General features: G+C 44.2%; 1 protein-coding gene across 2 annotated transcripts in view; it reads right to left on the reverse strand.

Annotated features, from left to right (window-relative positions):
* GLIS3 (GLIS family zinc finger 3) overlaps window positions 1-24,568 on the reverse strand; it is a 571,612-nt gene that overhangs the window by 545,484 nt on the left and 1,560 nt on the right. Inside the window, exons 1-2 of one of the 2 annotated variants that reach the window (XM_023539428.2) lie at window positions 23,922-24,191; window positions 6,876-7,358 (exon numbers count right to left, since the gene is read on the reverse strand). In XM_023539428.2, the coding sequence (XP_023395196.1) occupies window positions 6,876-7,263 (388 nt within the window). In that variant the 5' untranslated portion in view covers window positions 7,264-7,358; window positions 23,922-24,191. Of the gene's footprint in view, window positions 1-6,875; window positions 7,359-23,921; window positions 24,192-24,568 lie in introns of those variants that run through there. The other variant, XM_003420476.4, reaches the window with a different exon arrangement.

Genomic DNA, 24,568 nt, shown 5'->3' on the forward strand with positions numbered 1-24,568 from the left:
TCATTCTGTTGTACATAAGGGTGCCATGTGTCCGAAACAACCCCAAGGCATCTGTCCATCCATCCATCCATCTATCCATCCATCCACTCATCCATCCATGTTCAAACATGTGGGACCCCAGTTGTTAGTCTTGCCTCTAATTCTAATATGACTGCATTCAACATGGCACACTCACTGGTAAGCAGATTTTTTTCAATTGTCTATTGGAAACCCTGGTGGCATAGTGGTTTAGTGCTACTGCTGCTAATCAAAGGGTTGGCAGTTCAAATCCGCCAGGCGCTCCTTGGAAACTCTATGGGGCAGTTCTATTCTGTCCTATAGGGTTGCTATGAGTTGGAAATGACTCGACGGCACTGGGTTTGGTTTTTTTTGGTTTTATTGTTATTCCAGGGATAAACCTAAGTGAAGGAATGATAAAAGTAGTATCTTAAATCAGTATAAAATTTATGATGTGACATTGGGGAGAAGCATAAACCCAGCTGACCCACTGAGAGATCACACTTGAACTTAAGCTCCAGGTTATAACCAACTGATTTAGCCAATCATAAATGGTAAAAAATAAAAATAAAACCAGTGTATTTTTATGATTTAAAGTACATTAATTTTCAGACCTCCCAGGTTCACACATTATCTTTCTTAAACCAGGTCTTTACAAGAAACACCAGCCCTAAGTGGCAAAAAGGGCTTCTTAATCCAAATGAATGTGGTGTCCTTTGTTGGTGTTATTCTGCTTGTCCTGACCAACAATAATGAATAACCCACACACGCTAATGAATAACTAACTCCCTTTGTCTCCAAGGACAGCAGAGCCCAGCGAGAAATGTCAGGGGCCCTGAAGTAAAAGAAAAAACTTTTCTAATGAAAATCTTCCCAATTACATATTCCTCAGGGTACTGCCAACGTGGAACTGTCTTAAACATTGAAATAGTTGTGTCAAGCAGGCTTAAAGTGGGGAGCATAAAACTGATTTTCCCAAATGCCTTCAAAAATGTGTTTTGACCAGCCTAATTACAGAGTGTAACTGCTGAACAAAAAGCAGGGGAAATGCCATTACTGGTGTAACAGAACCAGGACCCTACAAGCACAAACCCTAGCAAGGCCAGTATGACACCAACTTCAAAACATGCTCCAGGCTCACTCCGTGGCTCAGGTACCCATAAATACATCGCAGCAAGTTAAAAAACTACATGTAGTAAACAATCAATTTGAAAACGAATTTCCGTACCTGAGAAACATAAAGCTAAAAATAACTCTTTTCTGTAGTTTAAAAAACCAGCTGCCATCCAATCGACTTTGACTCGTGGTGACCCCTTGTGTGCCGGAGTAGAACTGCACTCCAGAGATTTCAACGACTGGCTTTTCTGAAGTAGATCACCAGGCCTTTCTTCCAAGGTGCCTGTGGGTGGACTAGAACCTCCAGCCTTTCAGTTAGCAACTGAGCACTTAATCATTTGCCCCACACTCGACAGCACTTGGGTAGTGGGTAGGGTAAAACTAATTTGAATATGGACTACACTTTAAGATATAACTATATACAAATAATATTGTATGGAAGTTGAATTCCTTTCTGTAAAGAATACGCTTTGGTTAAATAGCATGAATGTGCTTGTCCTTCGGTGATGCTTGCTTAGGAATTTGGAGGTGAAGGGCCACGGTGTCTGCAGCTTACTGTCTAGTGATTCTGCTTGCTTGAGAGAGGGATAAAGCAAAGGTAGCAAAATGCGAAAGAGTAAAACACAACAGATACCATCCAACACAAAACAACACACCATATTAGGGCAAAAGCTAACTTTAAAAAAAAAAAAAATGGAAAAAATAAATTCCAGTACAAAGAATGAATTCCATTTAAGGGGTAAGTTATGAAACGATTGGCTAATTAAATGTAAGTGGGATAGTAAAGAATGCCTGCCTTGAGCATTCTGCTCCTTTAAGAAGTACCTACATGGGATCAAATGGACAACAGCAACTCAAAAGTTTAGACAGAAAGCTTAGGGGCAGTGAGTCTACGTCAGCGGGGCAGGAGCAACACGGCAAAGCAGGGTGAGAATGGTGGCACAACTTGAAGAATGTAATCAATGTCACCAAATTCTACATGTAGAAATGGTTGAATTGGCATATATTCAGCTATGTGTATTTTCAACAACAACAGAAATAAAACAAGTTATTAAAAAAAGGAAGTGAGAACAGCTTTGTGAGCCCTGGGAAAGCGATTTAAAGGGGACCAACTAAGGAGAGTTGCCCCTGGTGTCTTTTTGCCTGTTATCCTTCTTCCTTCCACTTTTATCCTCCTCAGAAGGCCAACCCCACAGCTGGAGCTAGAGCTGGAGTGAGGCTGCCATGAGCCACCAAGACGGAAACACTAAAAGACTCTCAGTGACCTTGGTCCAAACACCCTTGAGCTGCCACCCATTAGCAGTAAGTGCCCACCCCAGATTTCTCTTTGTATGAGAAAAAATATCCCTCTAATTAAAAAAAAAAAAAATTGTCATTGAGTCGATTCCAACTCACAGCGACCCTACAGGACAGAGCAGAACTGCCCCATAGGGTTTCCAAGGAGTGGCTGGTGGATTTGAACTGCCGACCTTTTTGGTTAGCAGCACCACCAGGGCTCCCTGATTTTCACTTAATACTCCTTTTTATCACAATGACTACAGAAAAAGCAGGCAGTGGTAGTTTCCACGAGGAAAACCCAGGTTTAAGTTCTGGCCAGTGCGCCTCACACACAGACACCACCCATCTGTCAGTGGAGGCTGGCGTGTTGCTATGATGCTGAACACGCTTCAGCAAAGCTTCCAGACTAAATGAACTACGAAGAAAGGCCCACTTCTGAAAATCAGCCAATGAAAACCCTATGCCTCACAGCAATCTGATCCACACCAATCAGAGGAATGGTAAATGACTGGGCAGCGTTTTGTTTTGTTGTGCCTGGGATCATCATGAGTCGGGGAGCCAACTCAGTGGCAGCTAACAACCACAACACAAAATGCAGCTTCACAAAGATATGACATCACCAAAAGGAGCACACCAAACCAAACCCGTTGCCTTGAGTCAACTCTAACTCATTGAGACCCTATAGGACAGGGTAAAACTGCCCCGCAGAGTTTCCAAGGAGCTCCTGGTAGATTCGAACTGCCGACCTCTTGGTTAGCAGCCTTAGCATGAGTTCACTGTGGGTTCACTGTGGTGCCCCAGTGACTTGGCACATTGTTTGAGAACTGTGCCCTATGATGTTAAGTCAATGTTATTTGAGTTTTCAATGGACCCTAAGCAATACAAACATTACTATCAAGTTTGTATTTGTCGTGAGGTTCCCACTGAGATTTTCCAGACCTCAAGTCAGATGCGTGTTCGTGTGATAATTCTTAGGTTGCCTTTATTCTGCATACATAGCTCTACCGAGTACCTGAGAGTCGGTGTAGCCACTCTCAAAGGTTGTCGTTAGGTGTAGTCAAGTTGGTTCTGACTCATAGAGACCCTATGTACAGCAGAACAAAACACTGCCCAGTCCTGAGCCATCCTCACAATCCTTGTTATGCTTGAGTCCACTGTTGCAGCCACTGTGTCAATCCATCTCGAGGGTCTTCCTCTTTTTCACTGACCCTCTACTTTAGCAAGCCTAATGTCCTTCTCCAGAGGCTGATAACATGTCCAAAGCATGTGAGACAAAGTCTCACCATCCTTGCTTCTAAGGAGCATTCTGGCTGTACTTCTTCCAAGACAGATTTGTTCATTCTTTTGGCAGTCCATGGTATATTCATCATTCTCTGCCAACACTGTAATTCAAAGGCATCAACTCTTCTTCAGTCTTCCTTATACATTACCCAGCTTCTGCATGCATATGAGGCGATTGAAAAAAGCATGGCTTGAGTTAGGTCTGCCTTAGTCTTCAAGGGTTAGAAAATGTATGTTCTTAGCCACCACGTGAACAGCATTTGCCCCAAAGCACTGATGCCCCACAGAGTCGCAGGTTCTTTTGTACCTATCCGTGTGGTTCATGGTATTGTCAATATGCATCGGAAAGCAATGGCAAAGCCAGGGGGAGACTTCAGCATCACGCTTAAGCATATGGCACCCTCTCAGAGGTTAAAGCCCTTCAACGGCTCACCAGTGTCCTCAAGATAAATACAAACTCCTCAGCGTGTCATTCTTGACCCTTCATCTGGCTTCCACTTATCCTTCTCCAGCTCCATCTCTTAACACAGATTCCACCCCTCTGTGTAGACTTCTAACCACATAGAACCAGGTAGGAGTTCATGGTGTGCACCTGAATCTTTCCCCTTTAGGTCTTGCGTGTACTTTGACCCTTACCCTAACCCTAACCCTACCCAGAATAAGCTCCAGACATCCCCCTTCACATGCAGACACGCACAAATACACACACACGGGACATACACTCTGCACATCTACAAGGCTAGCTCCTCAACTTTCAGGTATCAGCCTAGATACCGTACTCTCCTCCCAGGCCCACCCATCCCCCATGAGCTAGGAACCCTAAGTGAATCCCTATCACAGCCCTCACTGTGCTTTGTGTTAACTGCCCATTTACTTGTGTGAATCCTCCCACTCCTTGAGGGCGAAGGCTGCTTCACTGCCTATCGTGGCTTGCCCATAACAGATGGTCAATAATTATTTGTTGAGTAAATGACTGGGTGAAGTTCAAAAGGTCCCAGATCACCATTCTCAGCCAGGTGTTGGCTTAATTTAGGAATTGTCACCCAGGATCTGAAAGGGACACATCCAGACACTTCTGGCACCATCTAGATCACCAGTGGTAACCATGCTGCACGGCCACGGTCCTGACCCCGTATCCACACCCAGGCATGCCCCAACTGTGTAGATCCAGAGTTGAGCAGGGAGCCAGAAAGCCAAAAAGCAGAGAAATGAAACCACTATTTTTTATATGAGTTCCAAGATGTATTGATTGTGAGTGTTCACTATCTGTTAAACAGTTGAAGCGTTTTTTTTTTGTTTTTTTGTTTTACCAACTGCTCCACAAGAGAAAGATGTCACAAAGTGTGCTTCTGTAAAGACGACAGCCTTGGAAATCCTATGGAGCAGTTCTACTCTGTCCTATAGAGTCACTCACTATGAGTCGGAACCAACTCAATGGTAATGGGTTTGGCTTTTTTTTTTTTTTTTTTTTTTGGTATCTCATGCTTTTTTTTTTTTTTTTTTTAAACTACGATTATAATCATAACCACTTCTGGTCACTACCGAAGTAATAAGTCCCAAACGCCTCACCGGCCAGCGACCCTGGACAAGTTCCTCATCCCTCATCTAGAAAGTCCCTTTCTAGAACCTGGTTCCCTCATCAGTTAAATCCACAAGGGCACATACTCACAGGCTGTTGTGAGGATCCACTGAGACTGTGGGTAGAAAGCATTTAACATGGCGCCTGACGCATGCTCAGTTATGACATAACAAGTACCAAGTGTTTAACACCAATATTATTGTCAGTTAGTATGTGTATACAGAAAAGCATTCTATGGTTCACTAGGCAAGCATGAGCTGAAAGATTTTACTAGGACTCAGTTCCCAAAAATTCAAGTTCATGAGCTAACATTAAGGAACTTAGCTGGCCACGCAGACAACGTAGCAGCTCAGCGATGACACAGCTACTTTAGAAGCAGTCCCCAGGGAAGCTTCCTATACTTACACCAAATGTCAGTATCTCTAAAAAATAAAAACAAATCAAAACCAAACCTAGACAAAGAAAAATGGAAAAGGACAGAGGGAGGGCAAGAGGAGGGGGAAAAGGGGAAGAAGAACGGGAAGAGAAGAAAAAAAAATCAAATAGCTACATAGATATTTGGGTGTTTTGTTATTATTATTATTTTAATCTGTTCATTTATACCATCTTCTCCATACAGAGAAATATACAGACACTAAAACAAATAACTTTTTGGCTACTTGCCTATTATAAACCATTCTGCACCACAATTAACTGGGTGAGTGGCCGTTGACAAGGATGCTAGCAAGTCTACTTGGTGGTTGTAAGTACTTTGAATATCAACTTTTAAGACTAAACGCTAAAAATACCTTAATAGCTTTGCTATTTTGCATAACAAAGCTGTATTTTACATGGGGTATCTGCCCTTTCTCTGCTAGTTTAAGGACACATATACTTTGCAATATTAACTTCATTAAGTCAATACCAGTTTCTAAAGAGTGTGTCATTCAAATCATTTGCTATTCCCCAACAATTATTCTTTAATTAAAAATACACAGTAATTCAACTACTACTGAATTAAAAGCATGATCTCTCTGCGTTTCAAATTAACCCCAGTTTTCTAGCTCTGCACAAGTACAAAATACATCTTTTCATTATTCTCTTCTAACTTGGTTCCCTCTTGTTACTGTCTCATTCAAATTATACGCTCTGCTCTTAAAATAAATTTTTCTCTTTATATGAACTAATTTCTCATTTAATGGCTATTAAAACTACTCCTTTTTTTTTTATATATAACCATTTTCCTTCCAAACAAGCCTTTCTTCTAGTACCCAACTAGCACTATGACCTAGAATCCAGCCTGTGGTGAACCAGAGGGCAGCATCTTGTTAAACTTGACCTTGCCCTTCTATCACATGCCTCCCCACCTCCCCATTTCTGATCTAGCTATCTTACCTTTCTCTCTGTTTCACAGTCCCACGAGGTGTCGCCTGTTCACAGGTAGCATTTACTGCTGTGGTCCCCTTGCCCTCACACACACATGTACACCCCCAATCTCTATGGAGCAAGCTATAACACCACTGAGATCACTGACTTTGATACTGACTCGTGTATTTGCCAAAGGATTTGCTGGCAGAGAAAGGACTAGGGAGAGAAAAATAATAATAATTTCCACTTTTCAAAGATCTCAGAAAGATGGTCCTACCTTTCCCAAGATTTGGAGCAAAAGGCCTTCCAAATTCCTGCTGCTTTGGCTTTAAAGGGTGTGGCCCCGCCATGCCCCCAGCCTGGGTGACCTGAAACCGAGGCTTGCCATTGGTCAGCACTTGTCTCCGAGGGCTCAAGGCTGGCAGGTGGAGGGGGCTGTTGGCCATGTTGCCCGGAGGGACCATCCCTCCTCCCGAGGGCATCTTGAGATGGAGGCTGTTAGCGAGGCTTCCAAGAGCTGGGCTTGGTGAGGTGCCGCACGATGAGGGGCCAGGAGTCCCCGAGTGGGTGCGGAGGGGAGGAATGTGGGGGCCGCTGGCCATCCCGGGCCCCTGGGGGGCTCCTGACGTCCGGTGCAGGTTCATGCTGCATGCCCTTCCATTCATTCTGAACAACCGTAGCCAGGATAGTCAGTCTCCAATGGCACGACCCACACCCTTCAGGCCAAGTCCAGTACGTTATCCATGGTGTGGGTCAGAGCCTGCCGAAAAAAAACAAAGGCAGGCATTTTTAAAAGTAAAAATGAAAACAAAGTACAGTGAGTTTTCAACCCATGTGGCATTCATATCACGAAGAAAGAAGCACTCTTACAAAGCAGTCTCTTAGGCAGAGTAAGGCCGTTGAATGCGTGGCTCAATGGCGGTCATGGCAGACATGGAATATGGCCTGTCATGGATTGAATTGTGTCCTCCAAAAACATGTGCTGTAAATCCTAACCCCTATACCTGTGGTTAAGGAGTCCTGGTGACACTGTGATTAAGTACTTGGTTGCTAACCAAATGGTCGGCCCTCGGCAGGATGCTTCCGTAAAGTTTACAGCCTTGGAAACCGTCTGGGGCAGGTCTACGATGTCGCATAGGGTAGCTATGAGTCCGGATCTGTGTAAAGGCAACAGGTTACACCTGTGGTTAAAATCCTATTTGGGAATAGGGTTCTGTTATGTTAATGAGGCAGTATTAGTGTAGGGTGTCTTTTAAATCACTTTTTTGAGATTTAAAAAAAGCAGATTAGATAAGGAGCTAAAAAAGCAATTGGAGGAAGATAGGTGCCATGCCACATGAGAGCTGCAAGGAACCAAGAAACAGAAGCTGAACGGAGCCAAGGACCTTACCCCCCAGAGCCAACAGAAAGCCAGCTGCCTCCTAGAGCCAGCGTCCTGAATTCACGTTTCTAGCCTCCTTCACTGTGAGCAAAAAAAAATTTCTGTTTGGTGAAGCCACCCACTTATGGTATTTCTGTCACAACAGCACTAGAGAACTCAGACATGGTGACCGCATGGTGTGTTTACCGCCAAGCCCGTCTCAATACAATGCTCATGGCAACTGCAGCCAGTCTTCTGGTCAGCTTGCAAAATGAAGCATAGTTTGCTCTCTAGAGGCTGTGTCTTATTTATTTTTGCTACAAGTGGGCCTTGGGAAACCCAAAAGTACAACCATCATGAGCTGTGAGACCAATGCTTCAAAGGCCCCGATAAACAAACAAAAAGCAGACAACAGCCACAACAATGGACTCAAACATACCAACAATCTTGAAAATGGCCCAGGACTGGGCAACACTACATTCCACGTAAGGTCGAGCCTTGGTGGTACAGTGGTTAAAGCACTTGGCTGCTAACCAGAAGGTCAGCAGTTTGAACCCACCAGTCACTCCACAGGACAAAGACGTGGCTGCCTGCTTCCGTAACGATTTACAGCTTTGGAAACCCTAAGGGGGAGTTCTACTCAGACCTATTAGGTCGGTGAGTTAGAATCCACTCAACAGCAACGTGTTAGGCAGTCACCATGAGCCACAGCCCACTCAGTGGAAAGTAACAACAGCAACAACAAAGCATCTCTTATTTACACTCTAAAAGCAACCCTCTGCACGGTCCTCAGATTTACAAAAGATAAAAACCCGGACCTGGGAACACGGTTTACACAGAGCTTGGCAGGCATCACGGGAGCGTGACAGTCTTGGTTCCTGACTGATGTGGTAACAGAACCAACACCAGGATACTGTGACTGTCCATGAAGATCCTATAAAAGCCAAAGGGCTATGAAAAACGCATGAGGAAAGACCAAAACGAAACCCATTGCCACAGGATTGATTCCAGCTCACAGCAACCCTGTAGGACAGAGTAGAACTGCCCCATAGGGTTTCCAGGGCTACAATCTTTACAGAAGCAGATCACCAGGTCTTTCTCCTGCAGAGCTGCCGGGTGGGTTCGAGCTGCCAACCTTCTGGTTAGCAGCTGTGCACTTAACCACTGCACCACCAGGGCTCCTTATAAGGAAAAACAGCCCTTCTAAAGCTGAGCTGTCCAGGATGTTCGCCGCGCGCCACATATGGTAAACCAGCCACAGTCCCACGAAGCCTCCTACCCCACATCCTAATGCAGCAGAAGGGAAACAAGAAGTACGGACGTGACCACAGGACACGTCATCCACCAACCAATATGTGATGATGGCAATACTTCTTTGTTCTAAACCATTACGAAAGGCCCTTGCCTGCCTTTACCAATGTCACTGTTAGTCGCCAGCGAGTCAGCTCCAACTCACGTCAACCTTACGTTTAACAGAATGAAATGGTGCCCCATTCTGTGCCATCTTCATGATCAAACTATGCCACCAGTATTTCCAATAGCAGCAGGGTCACCCATCGTAGACAGGTTCCAGGGGAGTTTCCACATTAAGGTGGACTTGGAAGAAAGGCCTGATGATCTACTTCCAAAAATTAGCCAAAAAAAAATCCTGTGGATCACAACAGAACATTGCCTTGACCAAGAACTCCCCAAAATATATGTAATAAGGTGACTAAGTGCTACAGTAGTGCCATTACTCCCAACGAATGACAGACACAAGCATGATCTCTATTCTCTTATAGAGACATGGGAGCCATGGAAAGAAGCCAAGGCTGAACAAACACAGGAAATGAGGACTGTGAGCAAAGCAGCAGGAGTACAACCCATCCCACTGCCGTTGTGTCTATTCTGACTCATAGCAACCCTATACGACAGAGTTGAACTGCCCCGTAGGGTGTCCAAGGCTGTTACCTTTACAGGAGCAGATCACAATGGCTTTCTCCCAAGGAACTGCTGGTGGGTTTGAATCGCCAGCCCTTTGGTTAGCAGCTGAGTGCTTTAACCACTGCACTACTAGGGCTTCTTCAGTAGGAGCCAGAGAGCCTTAATTGGATTACCACCACTTTTTCTGTAGGATTCTCTCAATGTCTTAGACAAATATTTTCAACTCAACTCCCTCGCCATTGACATCATAAATCATCAAGGAAAAAAACACCCACGAGGGCAAACTTCTTCGGAGGAGTTTCTTCTTTTATCATTTCAGTAAATCAAAAATATCTTAATTTTCAAGTCAAACCCTCCACGCTACCTTCGGCAAAGCTTATTGGGCATTCCTGTATGGAGGAACTTCAAAAATTATTAACAATACAAAAACTAGCATTTTTTTTTTTCATTTTCATCAATTCTTCATTTTCCTAGGCTTCTATCAGTCTGTGACTTTTAGTCCTGGCACACCATCCTGTTCTAGAAAATTCTCAATGGCACTCCTCCAAGTCAGGTCTCTCTCCTGCTCTCCCCTCTCTCATGGTCTCCATAAATGAACATGAACAAATAAATCCAGGTTATCCAAACTGGCATCATTTAAGTGTCTGTATGAAACAATAAGAAATAGACCCTGGTGCCAGACCGGCTGTAGGATTGCTGCACTGGAAAAATCCCGATGCCTTTTCTGCTGTCCCATTTAGCAGAACTCGAGTATGTTACCAGCCCATCTGTTGACTCATTGGTTGTCTCGGTGCTTTACCAGATAACATTGTTGTTGTTGGGTGTCGTCAAGTCAATTTACACTCATAAGGTAACTCTGTTACCCCATAGGACAGAGTAGAGCTGCCTCACAGAGTTTCCTTTGCTATAATCTTTATGGAAGCAGATCGCCAGGTCTTCCTTCCCGTGGAGAAACTGGGTGGGTTTGAACCGCCAAGCGTTCAGTTAGCCGCCAAGTGCTTAACTGTTGTATCACCAGGGCTCCCACTCCTAAATAATGTTGTTGTTGTGAGGTGCCATCAAGTAGATTCCAACTCATAGTACCCCATGTACAAGAGATTGAATCCCCACCCTGTCTTGTGACGTCATCACAATCTTTTTTATGCTTGAGCCCATTGCTGCAGTCACCGTGTCAATCCATCTCATTGAGGGTCTTCCTCTTTTTTGCTGAAGCTCTGCTTTACCAAGCATGATATCCTTCTCCAGGGACTGGTCCCTCCTGATAACATGTCCGAAGTTACGTGAGATGAAGTTCCGCCATCCTCGCTTCTCAGGAGCATTGTGGTTGTGCTTCTTCCAAGAGAGATTTATAGATAATACTGGCCACCTAGTCCCTGCTCATTGATATGCTCAGTGTTTTCTGAGCATTCCGAACTCTGCAGAAGAAAGCACTCATTCAGCACCAACCCCTCCCTAAAAAGAAATGGCCAAAGAAATACGTCGTATCGGTAATGTGTTTAAAATGAACGATTGTCTAACATGACTGGAAATATGAGTCACTAACACCATGGTCCAAGAGACAAGTGTCTGCAGGTTTGCAGAGCATGCCCATTTCCAGGTTAAAAATAAGGGAGTCATTTTGGCAGCAAGATCATATACAAGCAGGAATTCTCATCAAAAACCTAGATATAAACATAAGTAGGCACCTTAGCAATAGGTTGGATCATTAAGAAGGTGAGTTTGCAAGAAGGAAAAATAACTAAAGCACTGAGAGCTTAATTAGGCACCAGACACTCACACCTGCCTGTCTTGAACGGGATATTTACTTTATTTTTATTTTTTATAAACCACACTCCTCTTTGAAATAGCTTTCGGTTGAAAGTGAAAACAACAACAAATAACGTGCTTAAAATTTTATTACTAAAAAAGCAGCGGCCAGAAAGTAAAGCAATTAATACCATAAAGAAAAGCCAATAGGTCAATGGCATGCGAGCTGAGAAAAGCAGTCTCCAAAGACAAATTTTTTTTCTTATTTACATGTGAAAATATGCCTAACATTGCAGTTTCCGTGTTAATTATGCCACCAGATTTTTCAAGTATAAGATCAACCAACCCGCTGCCGTCAAGTCAGTTCTGACTCACAGTGAACCCACGCGTGTCAGAGCAGCACCGTACTCTTTAGGGTTTTCAATGGCTGATTTTTCAGAAGCAGATCACCAGGTCTTTCTTCTGAGGTGCCTCTAGGTGGACTCAAACCTCCAACCATTCAGTTAGCAATCTAGCATGTGGATCATATGCACCACCCAGGGAATCCCAAGTAGAAAACACCAGAATTTAGAAATCAATGTAGTCTATTCAAATTACAGGTAGTCCTTGTCTTATGACGCATTTGCATTATGACAAACGAACTTACAACCGGCTGTTGTTTTGTTTAGTTCCGGTTTTTTGTACATCTTATGGTTAGTGATATGTACTACATACAATGTTGTAGCTCATGATTTGTTGAGTTTTTTTCTTTTATAAGTCTCAGGTGTTTATTCGCAGATGTTGAAAGATGGGATTTATAAAGGTACCAACAATAGAAGGCAACGATAATGAAAACCAAAAAAAAAAAAGAGGTATTTGACTTAAGTCAGAACCGACTTACAACAGTCATCAAAACAGAACCCCAGCATAGGTCAGAGGCCACCAGCATACTATTTTTATATACTTTCAAGCTAGGTGGTATGATCAGATATACTGTAATCCTAAACCCACTTGGAAAGAAAAAAGGAATAAACAGTTACCTTTTAAGAAGGACACATCCTCACTGAGCCAGAATGAAAGAGCCCTCAACAAGAAATGAGGACACCTGAACTCTGTTTCTAGAAAATCACTTATAACTTCTCTGGGCTTAAAATGGGGAGGGCTGGCAATAACCATTAACGTCTCTTGAAAGCCTATTATTCCGGATAATTTACATAGGGAAGATGATCAACAATACCTATTCCTGACGATCAAGGATAACTGTGTCCATTTTACACCCGCGGCATTGAAATCTCCAGGAGCTGGGTAGACAGTGAGGGATACAGCATCGGCCTCTACGCCACCAAATCTAAAGCAAACGAGAAGGCGCTCACGCCAGCAACGTGCTGAAAGGCAACCCTTACCGAGAAAAATGAATTTTAGGATTAAATTTTACAACTGATTACTAAAAAGTAAAACCATGACTAATGAGTATTGAAAACTTGTAGGTCAAAAACCCAACTGGTAGAGACTTGCTGGCCTGACAGAGACTGAAGAAACTCTCAGAGTATGGCCCTCAGACACTCTTTCAGCTCAGTAATGAGGTCACTCTTGAGGTTCACCCTTCAGCCAAAGACTGGACAAGCCCATAAAACAAAACAAGACTAAAGAGGCACACCAGCCCTGGGCCAAGGACTAGAAGGCAGGAGGGGACAGGAAAGCTGGTCATAGGGAACCCAAGGTGGAGAAGGGAGAGTGCTGACATGTTGTGGCATTGTTAACCGATGTCATAAAACAGTATGTGTACTGTTTAACGAGAAGCTATTCTGTTCTGTAAACCTTCGTCTAAAGTACAATAAAAAAAAAATAATTAAAAAAAATCCAACTGGTAGGATTTGGCAGAACAATTCTCTGTTTAAAAAACTTGATCAAGATCTCCAGCATAATTTTATTTTCTCTTCTGTCCCCCAACCACTCTACCCCCCAAAAAGCAAAAACAAAACGTTGCCATTGAGTCAATTCCCAGCCATGGTGACACCGTGTGTCACAGAGTAGAACTGAGTTCCAGAAGGTGTTCCCGGCCGTAATCTTTACAGAAGCAGATCGTCAGGCCTTTCATTCGTGGCACCACTGGGTGGATAGGAACCGCCAACCTGAAAATTAGTAATTGAACACAAACTGTTTGCACCATCCAGGAATCTACTCTACCCTAAGTTACCACCAAAAAAAAAAAAAATGAGTACCCAGAAGTACAAATCTGAGGGCTTTTTGAGCTGACATATTAACATATTTTGGTTTTTAATACACCACTGGTTCCAACAATGAAAATGTTCATTCTGCTATGAGTCAACACGTGAGTCAATAAATCTTTCCTTTTGACGATATCCAAACTCTTAAAACACATAAACACTCGTAGAAGCCAGGGCAGAGAAGGAGTTACTTAACCCTTCAGGAAACTAAGGCGCCAACCTGTTGTATAATTATACCAGTTTTCTGGGAAAATGAAGCCTTTCATCAAAACATAAAATCATGACTCTACCTTCTACCCTGGGCTCCAGGTACTTCCCCCCACGGACTTAAAGGATTAAACAAACGAAAAGCAATGTGAACTCATCCATTCAAGAAAATCCTAAAAGCACATGCTCCATGATACCTATTAACAGCCCAAAGCCCTTTCTTGGTAAATATCATTAATAGACTCATCTAGAGTCATAATTCATCTGATGAGCCAGTTAATTATTAATTTTCATACATCATTTCATTCCCTTAGGCTACATTTAGCCTTTGCTACATTTTCCATTCCTTATGCTACAAGCATTTCTTACCCTGCAAGGGAAACCCGATAATGAGGCTCAATCACTGGCTAGCAAACTGCTCCTGAGTCTACCTACCTATCTGTCTGAGCCCTTGAAAACAGAGCTTTATCAGGGGTGGGTTAACCAGTGAGGTACTCACCGGCTTACTTGTGTTTACTTACTAATCTGTAGCAAACAACTGCTCCTTACAGTTTAGTAAATAAACACAACTAAGTCCATGCGTGCCTTGCTTTTTGGGTAATCTATCCCCAAGCTTTACTGATCCTTTTTATTCTTTCCTTTTGGGTTAATGATTGTATAATTTCATTAACACTGTCTTGTTCAATGTCACCGCCTTGATCGCTAACAGGCCCAAGCCATTCCTGACGGCTTCCCTTGCTAAAGCTTTTGTAGCCAGAAGAATATAGAAATGAAAGCCTATTGACAGATAACGTGAGTTATTCTCCTACACAGCTGCAGCGGGAAGCACATTTTGCATTCAGTCAAGGACAGAGAGAGCTGAGTGTTCTTAGATCCCAGGGCTTCATTTCCATAAGCAGAATGTACCTTGTCCCAACACAGGTGACTGACTCCTCAGAAAAGATTGTATAAACAAAAACCAATCATGGAAGTCATTTTATTGGCAACAATATAAACACAGCTATATTAGATGTCACCAATAAATCAAAATGATTCTTGTCCGCAATTTTAACGAGAGGAAAGTGCAAACATGTGCCTAAGACTGGAGGATATTGTGGAGACCATGTATTGGCTGTGTGCAATATCACTTCTCAGAACTGGAACTGGAGGGGACTCTATTCTGATAACATGGCCCGCTACAAGGCATCACGTCTGTAGTTTCATAACTTTCTTCAGTGAAATTGACAGAGTCGCAGAAGTTACAGAGAAACAGGACTGAGATAATCCCTCATACTGAGATGTGGGCAGAAAACTACGGAATTACGTACGCAGACACCCAGTGCATACAGACCATAAGTTCATTTGCTTTTCCCAAGGCCTACCCTTAGTAAAGTAGAGGGTCAGCGAAAACAAGGGAAACTCTCAATGAGCTGCACTGACACAACAGCCCCAACAATGGGCTCACACATATGGACAGTCATGAAGGAGGTGGCACAGGACCAGGCAATGTATCGTTCTGTTATACATCGGTCCACCATGAGTCGAAGCCGACTGGACAGCAACTAACAACAACAAGGTCTAATCTTGGTAATTCCAAGAAGATTAACATGTTTATCCTGAAGACTAAGCTCTACAGGGTGTTACACCTGTATAATCACCGATAAGATGACGTCAAAGAGGCTCAGTTCTGAGTAATACCAATTAAAAATATGAAGACAAATTTGTGGTCGCTCCAGAAATTCCAGGCCATTCTTCCAAGTATTACTCAGAAAAAAAAATTAATATAATGAACATTATGAATCCTATCTCACAGAAACTCTGATACTGTTTTATCTGAGGACTCTCACTATCCAATTAGAGATACACATTCTAATTTCTCTTTTCATTTTTATATTTTACAAAATTTTCTTAAAAATGAGAATAATCCTCTCTAAGTTTATGGAACAAAATACTTAGCAGTGCCCTTTTGAATCAAAATTAATGCCTACAGTATTCAAAATATGAGTAGTAAATAGAGACAGGTCACAGAAGAAAGGAAGGGAAGGAAGAAGGAGAGGAAGAAGACAAGAAGGAAGGTGGGAGTGGAAGAGAAGGAATGGCCAAATCCACTTCAGGAATCTATGCTCTAGTTAGACGATTCTAACTTAACCATCAGAAGCAGCATTAAGAAGCTGCCACACAATGCTGGTGACTACAGACAGCTAGAGGAAATTCAGAACCTTCTGGGAAAATACTGCTGGAGGGCGATACTAAAGTTCAGTAACCTCTCTTAGAATCCTCTTTTCACCCTTCAGTGCATTGAAATAACTCTCCCGCCCTCCTGGCTTACTACTTTAAGAGTAGTAAACAAGCGTTTCATTTACTCTGCTCCAGTCATTAACTCAGCAATGAGCACAGAAAGGTTTAGAAAACTGTAGGTCTATCGAAAATGGCCACAGAGGGGAAGATAATTAAGGATTACCCTGGCCAGCTATAAAAAACACACAAACTGTGAATGAACCTGGGACCAAAAAGATTTTGAAGATAAATATCAATAGTTCAGAAAGACAACCATCCCATATGTCAGCCCAGTCTAGGTTTAAGAATATGCCACAAGTTTCTAGATCCAAGCTTAACAAAGTACTCTTTGTAAATTTAGCAGTTTTTCAAACTGAGGGTTGAAACCCATTGGCGGACCATGGAATCAATTATTCAGTGAAGAAAGCATTTTCCTAGGAAATAGAACAGACCAGAATAGACTAGAAAGTATCACAGTACACTCCCACAAATATAGGAAAAGTCAAGTATTCTATTTGCGTTTATGGGTGTACATGTCTGCTTATCCATATGCATAGGTAGTGTGTCCTGGATAAGATGAAAAAATGTATTTTATGGTAGGTCACAATTAAACACAAAAGAGAGAGAGAGAGTGAAAGCCAGTTTTGAATGCATTTTGGTTATCTGCCTGCCCAGTACCTACAAAGAACGGCCGCAGATACAGATACACAGCCAAAGTAAAACAAGTACCAAAAAGTAGCTGTGATGAAGAAAGAAAAAAAAAGTCTAAAAATTCCACCTTTTTAGCTTTATAAAAAGTAAGGATTAAATAATGCAGAGCTACACTAGACTACTGGTATCCTTCACAATGTCTTTTACTCAGCAAAATATCAACTGGTCAATTGTGCAATCGTCCATAGAGATCAACCAACCCATCGACTGAGTCAGGATCAAAGCCATCGACAAGGATGGGTCCTCCCTGTTGCCAGGGGGCGGGCAGCAGTCCCTGGACAGAAAACCCCACTCTCCTGATGCTGAGACTAAAGGTGGGGGGAGGTAAAATGAGCACAAAACTGTCTTTGAGAACTGAGTTTTTCAAATGGGTTCTTAACATGAGTTAACCGTCAAATCCTGAGAAAAGGAATTTGAAGTGGAAAAGTGAACACATTCCCTATGATGTCACTGCTGAATTAATAACCTGAGTTGCAAAGAGTGAACGCCACGTGGCCACAGTTCGAGATACAATGGCTTCTTCAGAAACATAAAAGTAACTGCTCAGAGATTTTTCTTTAAAAAAAAAGAAAAATTCACCTTCACACAGAGACACATAGGTAGTAAGGTAACACCAACGGAAAGAGCGCTCTTTGTCACTGACGTGTAAAAAACTATTCAGTCCCTGTGAACAGCTATTTGCAAGGCTCTAAATGACAGTCAACGGGATAAAAAGTAGGTACCTATGGAAGATTCTAGAAACAAAATAGAATATAGAATTTATCATTCACTGAGACCAAACATTCAAGCATAATTAAAGAACCCCTATCACACGGATAGCTAAATGATTTTTCCCTCCAGTGCAGTTAGCTGAAAAGTGACCAATGTACCTATTTTTAGCTGCTTGTGGACAGACGTTTTACACAAGTTAAACTGTGTTCAATGACATCACTGTAGAAGTATGAATGTCCACAACAATGACTAGGCCCTTAACCAACATGACAACATATTAAAACAAAAAAAAAAACTACATGAATGACTCAGTCAAGTTACAGACAGAAATGGAATCTATTGGTCATGCTGGAAGGGCTGGAAAAACATTAATCCATGTCTTCACACACAAGAATAACAAGAATTCATACACAGCCCTGGCCTCTGGTTGGTTTTCTTTGTACAGCATTCAGCAGGCCTAGAATTGAGACCCTGTGGACCTGGCTCAGAATTTCAGAAAGAAATGCGATTCAGAAAGTCTGATCTCGTAACTGGGTGGCAGGGAGCCTGGGACAGGGTCTGATCTTGCCTATCTGCCCATCTGCAGTTCAGCGAGCCTTGCTACACCCAAAGGAATGTACAGTCACTAATGTTCCTGGCCTTGGACAGATCACGTCAGACAAGAATGGCCCCACCAGCTTTCTTCGTCTCGAGTCAGCTCTCAGCTAATTGAAAAAAAAAAAAAGACAGTTGCTGTCGACTCTGACTCATGGCAACCCCATGTGCTGCAGGGTAGAACTGCTCCACAGGGTTTTCTTGGCTGTAATCGTTACAAAAGCAGATAGCCAGGCCTTTCTTCCGCTGTGTCGCCAGGTGGGTTCGAACCGCCAACCTTCAGGTTAGTAGTTGAGCGCAAACCATTTGCATCACCCAAGGACCCCCTCATCTACTTAAAACAAACAAACAAACCTGTTGCCATCAAGTTGATTCTGACTCACAGGCCCTACAGGACAGAGTAGTTAGAGTCTTCTTAATTCCAGTTTTTCTGACAAATTCTCTCATTTTGTGCCCAAGGCAGAACATGATTGCCTTAGTCATCGAGTGCTGCTATAACAGAAATACCACAAGTGAACGGCTTTAACAAAGAGAAATTTATTCTCTCACAGTCCAGTAGGCTAGAAGGCCGAATTCACGGCGCTGGCTCCAGGGGAAGGCTTTCTCTCTCCGTCGGCTCTGCAGGAAGGTCCTTGTGAAGCATCCCCTTGGTCTGGGAGCATCTCAGAGCAGGAACAACAGGACCAAAGGACGCGCTCCTCTCCTGGCACTGCTTTCTTGGTGATATGAGGACCCCAACTCTCTGCTTGCTTCCCTTTCATCTCTTGTAGGATCAAAGGTGGTGCAGACCACACCCCAGGAAACTCCCTTTACATTGGATCAGGGATGTGCCCTGAACAAGGCTGTTACATCCCACCCTGATCCTCTTTAACCACAGGTAGAGATTATGATTGATAACACACAGCAAAATCACAACATGGAGCACAACCACACAATACTGGGAATCATGGCCTAACCAAGCTGACACATATTTGGGGGGGACACAATTCAATCCATGACAGAGATTAAGTCCTTTTTTCTGTTCATCCTACATATCGCCTTAGAGTGCATTTCAACAGTCTTTCCCCTCCTCCCTTCTTTTTCACCCTTTCCCCCAAACCCAGGTCCTACTTGCCCTTCAGGATACCAGTTGCCATTGAGTCAATTACAACTCACAGTGACCCCATGTGTGTCAGAGAAGAAATGAGTTCCACAGGGTGTTCAATGGTTGATTTTTCAGAAGGAGATTGCCAGGACTTTCTTCCAAGGCACCATACTCACTTTAGATCTTCCCTGATCCTTACTCTGAATTCCTACGTCTCCGATCTATAAAATGGGGATAATTATAGTATTGTACATATTTCATAGCAGCACAGAAGATTAAATGAGATAATACATGATACATACTTAGCACACCTGGTACATAAAAAAATAAAAATAATTTTTTTTTTTTTTTGTACATAGATTTGAAAAAAAAAATTCTGATGTCGAGTGGATTCTGACTCTTAGTGACCCTATAAGGACAGAGTAGAACTGTCCCATAGGGTTTCCAAGGAGAGGCTGGTGGATTTGAACTGCCGACCTTTTGGTTAGCAGTCAAATGCTTAACCTCTGTGCCACCAGGGCCCCTTATACAAATATACGTCTATACATATAAATAAATACCCTAAACCAAACCCACTGTCGTTGAGTCGATTCCAACTCATAGTGACCCTATAGGACAGAGTGAAACTGCCCCCCAGTATTTCCAAGCCTGTAATCTTTATGGAAGCAGACGCCACATCTTTCTCCCGTAGAGCGGCTGGTGGGTTTGAATCACTGACCCTTCAGTTAGCAGCCGAGCGCTTTAATCACTGCAGCACCAAGGCTCCTTATATACAGATATATAAAAAATATATATATATATATTTCTTTTTTATTTATACTAACCTGTATTTTCTTTTCAAAGTCCCTGGGTGGTGCAAAGAGTTAAGCACTCGCTACTAACCAAATCTACTCAGAGGCAGCTCAGAACAGAGGCCAGGTCATCTCCTTCCGAGAGATTACAGCCCCTGAAGACCCTGGGGGCACAGTCCTACTGACACACGGGGGCCGCCGGGAGCTGGAATCAACGCCATGGCAACTGGATATATATTTGTCAAGCTACATTATCATACATATACATGTATTTTTCATGCTACATTTACACATTCGCCTACTTATGTATACTGCAGTGATCATTTCTACCGGAAAAAAAGTTATAAATGAAATATATCATCACACATTTATATACTACATATTTATTATACTGTATTTATGTATATTTATGCACTGTGTGAGGTGTCTCACCCACCTCCTTGAATAAATACTGTATAAGCAAGGTGTGGAAACCCTGCTGGCATGGTGGTTAAGGGCTACAGCTGCTAACCAAAAGGTCAGCAGTTCAAATCCACCAGGCGCTCCTTGGAAACTCCATGGGGCAGTTCTACTCTGTCCTATAGGGTTGCTATGAGTCGGAATCGACTCGTCGGCAACAGGTTTGTTTTTTTCTGTTGTTTTTAAGTGAGGTGTGACCACACAATCATGACTCCTCCAGCTCCGTGACCTGCGGAACCTGTTTAATTACAGTTGCACGTTCCTAATTTGCTCCTCCTAGCCTGTTCCTTTCTTTAATAGGAAAAAGTAGCCCAGAACCTCTACACTGCTCCTCTAGGCAGGCACTATCCTGGCCGTTATCTCAGCATACTTGCAAACAACAACAAGTCCTAGCGAAAGGTGGAAAACCAAATACTGTCAGTTGAGCCCTGAGACCAGGCACACCTTCTTTTGTTGTGGGAGCTGCCCGCGTGACAGAGGGCGGCCCACTGCATTGTGGGCTGTGGTAGAAGCCACTCCTCAGCCATCTCTCTATCCACCTGCCCTGGGAGATGTCTACAGCATCTCCCTAATCAAACCGTCGCTAGGGCAGAAAACATGGCTTCCAGTTCGCTAGTGTTTTTCTTTCATCCTATTATATTATGAGATTCCTGGGTGGCACAAACCATTTGCACTCATCTACTAACCAAAAGAAGCCCTAGTGGTGCAGTGGTTAAAGCTCTCGGCTGCTAACTGAAAGGTCAGCAGTTTAAACCCACCAACCTCTCGACAGCAGAAAGACATGGCGGCCTGTTTCTGTAGAGGTTCACAGCCTTGGAAACCCCATGAGGCACTTCTACTCTGTCCTATACGGTCACTGTGACTCTGCATTGACTCAACTGCAATGGGTTTCGGATGCTAACCAAAAGGTTGGTGGTCTGAACCCCCCCGGCAGCACCGCAGAAGAAAGGCCTGGCAGTCTGCTTCTGTAAAGGTTGTGGCCAAGAAAACCCTATGAAACTCAGTTCTACTCTAAACAAGTGGGGTCGCCATGAGTCAGAACTGACTCGACAACAATGGGTTTTCTGTTTGGTTTCTCATATTAAGTATTGCCCGGCCATCTAATTTCTACAAGCCAAACTGTTCCAATCACCTTTAACCCCAATTATCTGACCTACTAAAACACTGTTTTGTCACGCAAGCAACATTAATTTATCAGTTAGAAGTCAAGACGGCAGTTACCCTTGGGGGCGGGTAGTGACAGAAGGAAGCATGAGAGAAGTTTCTAGGGTGTTCTGTTTCTTGATCTGGATGCTAGCTACCCAGCTGTATTCAGTTTGTGAAAATGCATCAAGCTTAAAGTACGTGCCCTTTTCTGAATGGTTATTTCTTTCAAAAAAAAGCTTGGCTTTTGTGTCAACTCCACTTGAAATAAGTGGGAAACTAGGCACCCTTGGAACGTGAGCACCTTTTAATCAAATGACATGTTAGTGTCATTTCAAAGGCTTTGTTACATGCTTTGTCCTCCCTGAATGAGAGGGGCAGCATGTGCTGGCTACCTGGGTTTCATCTGGGCCATCTATTTATCTCTAATCTTATTTCCAGTCCTGATTGAGTCTGCAAGCCAACCAAACTTGGGCAAAAGTGACACGTAAGTCCTGTATTTCCACCTTCTTTATAATATCCTCTACCAAAAGCAATTAGAGAAGCACAGGAAATGACTTCCCCAGGGATGCGAGCACACACGAGGTGGCACTTCCTGAACGATCCCCTTCAATAAATGCCCCTTCTCTGTATGCCCTGGGAGAATTACAATGGACGTCCCAACTCCAGAGATCAATAACGACAATATGAGAGTGACAAGACAGTGTAAGGAATGTCCTCGGATTTAATTTGCTAGCAGGAGGAACAAACAGAAGAAAACACTGAGAATACCGACCTGTCTTCTGAACCGATGGGGGGCCACTCTCCACCAAATAAGTGAAGGCAGGGCTGGTACAAGCCATTCGTAGGATGCTATTTAACCTCCCCACCCTAACTATTTTGGACCTGTAGGAATTTTACCCACTAGTAAATCCTAAGGAGCCCTGGTGGCCCAGTGGTTAAGCACCAGGCTGCTAACTGAAAGCCTGGTAGTTCAAACCCACCCAGCAGTTCAGAGGGAGAAAAACCTGGCAACTTGCTTCCATAAAGATGACAGTCTAGAAAATCCTATGGGGCAGTTTTACTCTACCACATGGGGTCACTATGACTGGAAATCGTCTCAGTGGCCATCAACAACAACAGGAGGATCCTGGTTCCATCAAGAAAATAGGTGACTTTCCTCTTCGGGGTAATAACCACTTCGTCCCAAGCAAACAAGGACCAACTCCAAAGACTCAATCCCTGAAGCCTGACTCCCATTAAAGAACCTGGGGTGGAATCAAGTCATCAGAGGGAAGATGTTCTCCGAAATCTGGCCTAAGGTGAGCCAAGGAGACGGGGTTATTTAACTATTCATACTTAAGGACTGCGGAGTCATCTAACAATGAGGCAAAGGAGTTAACTACCAAGAAGGACCTGGCAAGGATTCGCTCTGTTAAACATAAGGTCGCCATAATCAGAGCCAACGGGAAGGCAACTAACAATAACGGCCACCACCAATAAGGAAAGGTGTTCTGGAAATGACTAAAAAATGTGCCCCTACCCTTCCTTTCAAAGGCAGTGTGACAGCTAGTCTAGTCGCACAGACAACAAGTAAAAACTGTAAGGCAGTGCATTTAAACTTCAGCAAGTTCCCAGCTGCAGAAATAACACAGTATCCCACACTCTTGTCCCTACATGGCTTCCAACTTTTTTCAGGAACAACCTTCACTGGGGCAGATCCCTCTGCTGCAAACTTTTGTGGAGCCCACCTGCCTCACCCATCACCACTGGAAGCAAACTTGGGGGAGGGAGGAGGGGAGGAATGAGAAGATTAAAACCAACACAATCTGGTACCCAAAACTCTCTCTCCAACCCTATCTAAAAAGGGAGTCCAGTGGGGAAGGAGACAGGGGGAAACAGCCCTCTCAGCTGACTCCCAAGGCAGAAATCATGACTCATCAGAGCTGTCAGAGGGGGCAGAAAGGACACTTAGCATTTGTCTTCAGTTCAGCCCCAGGCCGAGAAACACTTTCTAAACTGGGAACTGGGAACCTTGAGAGTTTGTCCCGGGTGGGCCACACCTGGCTAGAGAGGCCCGGCTGTCTCTGGGTCTCGGTTCCCTCATCTGGTCGCGATCGCAAAGGTCCCGAGTAGTTTTCACAGTCCATACCTGAGATTCCTCTTTCCCAGAACTCGAAGGGAGCCGGTCGGCTGGGGGGAGCTGCAGACCTCCCCTCTGCTCACCAGCCCCAAGGCCCGTGGGATCCCCCTCTGCAGAGATGCTGGTGTCCTGGGAGAAGGAGGGGCCGCCTGGCTGGGTCGCCGGGGGCCGAGGGTGCAGACCTTCCTCTCTGCAAAAGGGGGCTGCAATCCCAAAAGTCCAGTCCCCACGGACGCTGCTCCCGGCGATTCCGGAAGTAGCTCTCCCACCCCACCCCCGCCGCGGGTGTAGACGCTCGGGGCAGCAGGATCACCAAGCAGGCCAGACGAGGGTCTCACCAGCCGGGAGGGGGCGGGGAGGCCGGGGAAGGCGCGCCGGGCGGGCGGGAGGAGCGCCGCCCCGATGGGTGCCGGGTCCTCTAGCCGGGGTCCGCAGCCCCGGGCCGCGGCGGGTCGCGGGGGAGGCGGTAGGCGGGCGGGGGTGCGCGCTGCGCCCTGACCGTCCCCGCCGCCCCGCTCCCCAGCCCCGGCCGCTCCGCGAGCGAGCGAGCGAGCAAAGCAAAACAAAACAAACTCGTACGGTTTCCTGTTGTGCAACCGGGTCCCGCGCGAGCCGCCGAGAGGACAGCGCCGCGGGGACGCCCGGGCTGCGCGACC

This window comes from Loxodonta africana, chromosome 9, assembly GCF_030014295.1.
Source record: "Loxodonta africana isolate mLoxAfr1 chromosome 9, mLoxAfr1.hap2, whole genome shotgun sequence".
In the NCBI taxonomy this organism is placed as follows: domain Eukaryota; kingdom Metazoa; phylum Chordata; class Mammalia; order Proboscidea; family Elephantidae; genus Loxodonta; species Loxodonta africana.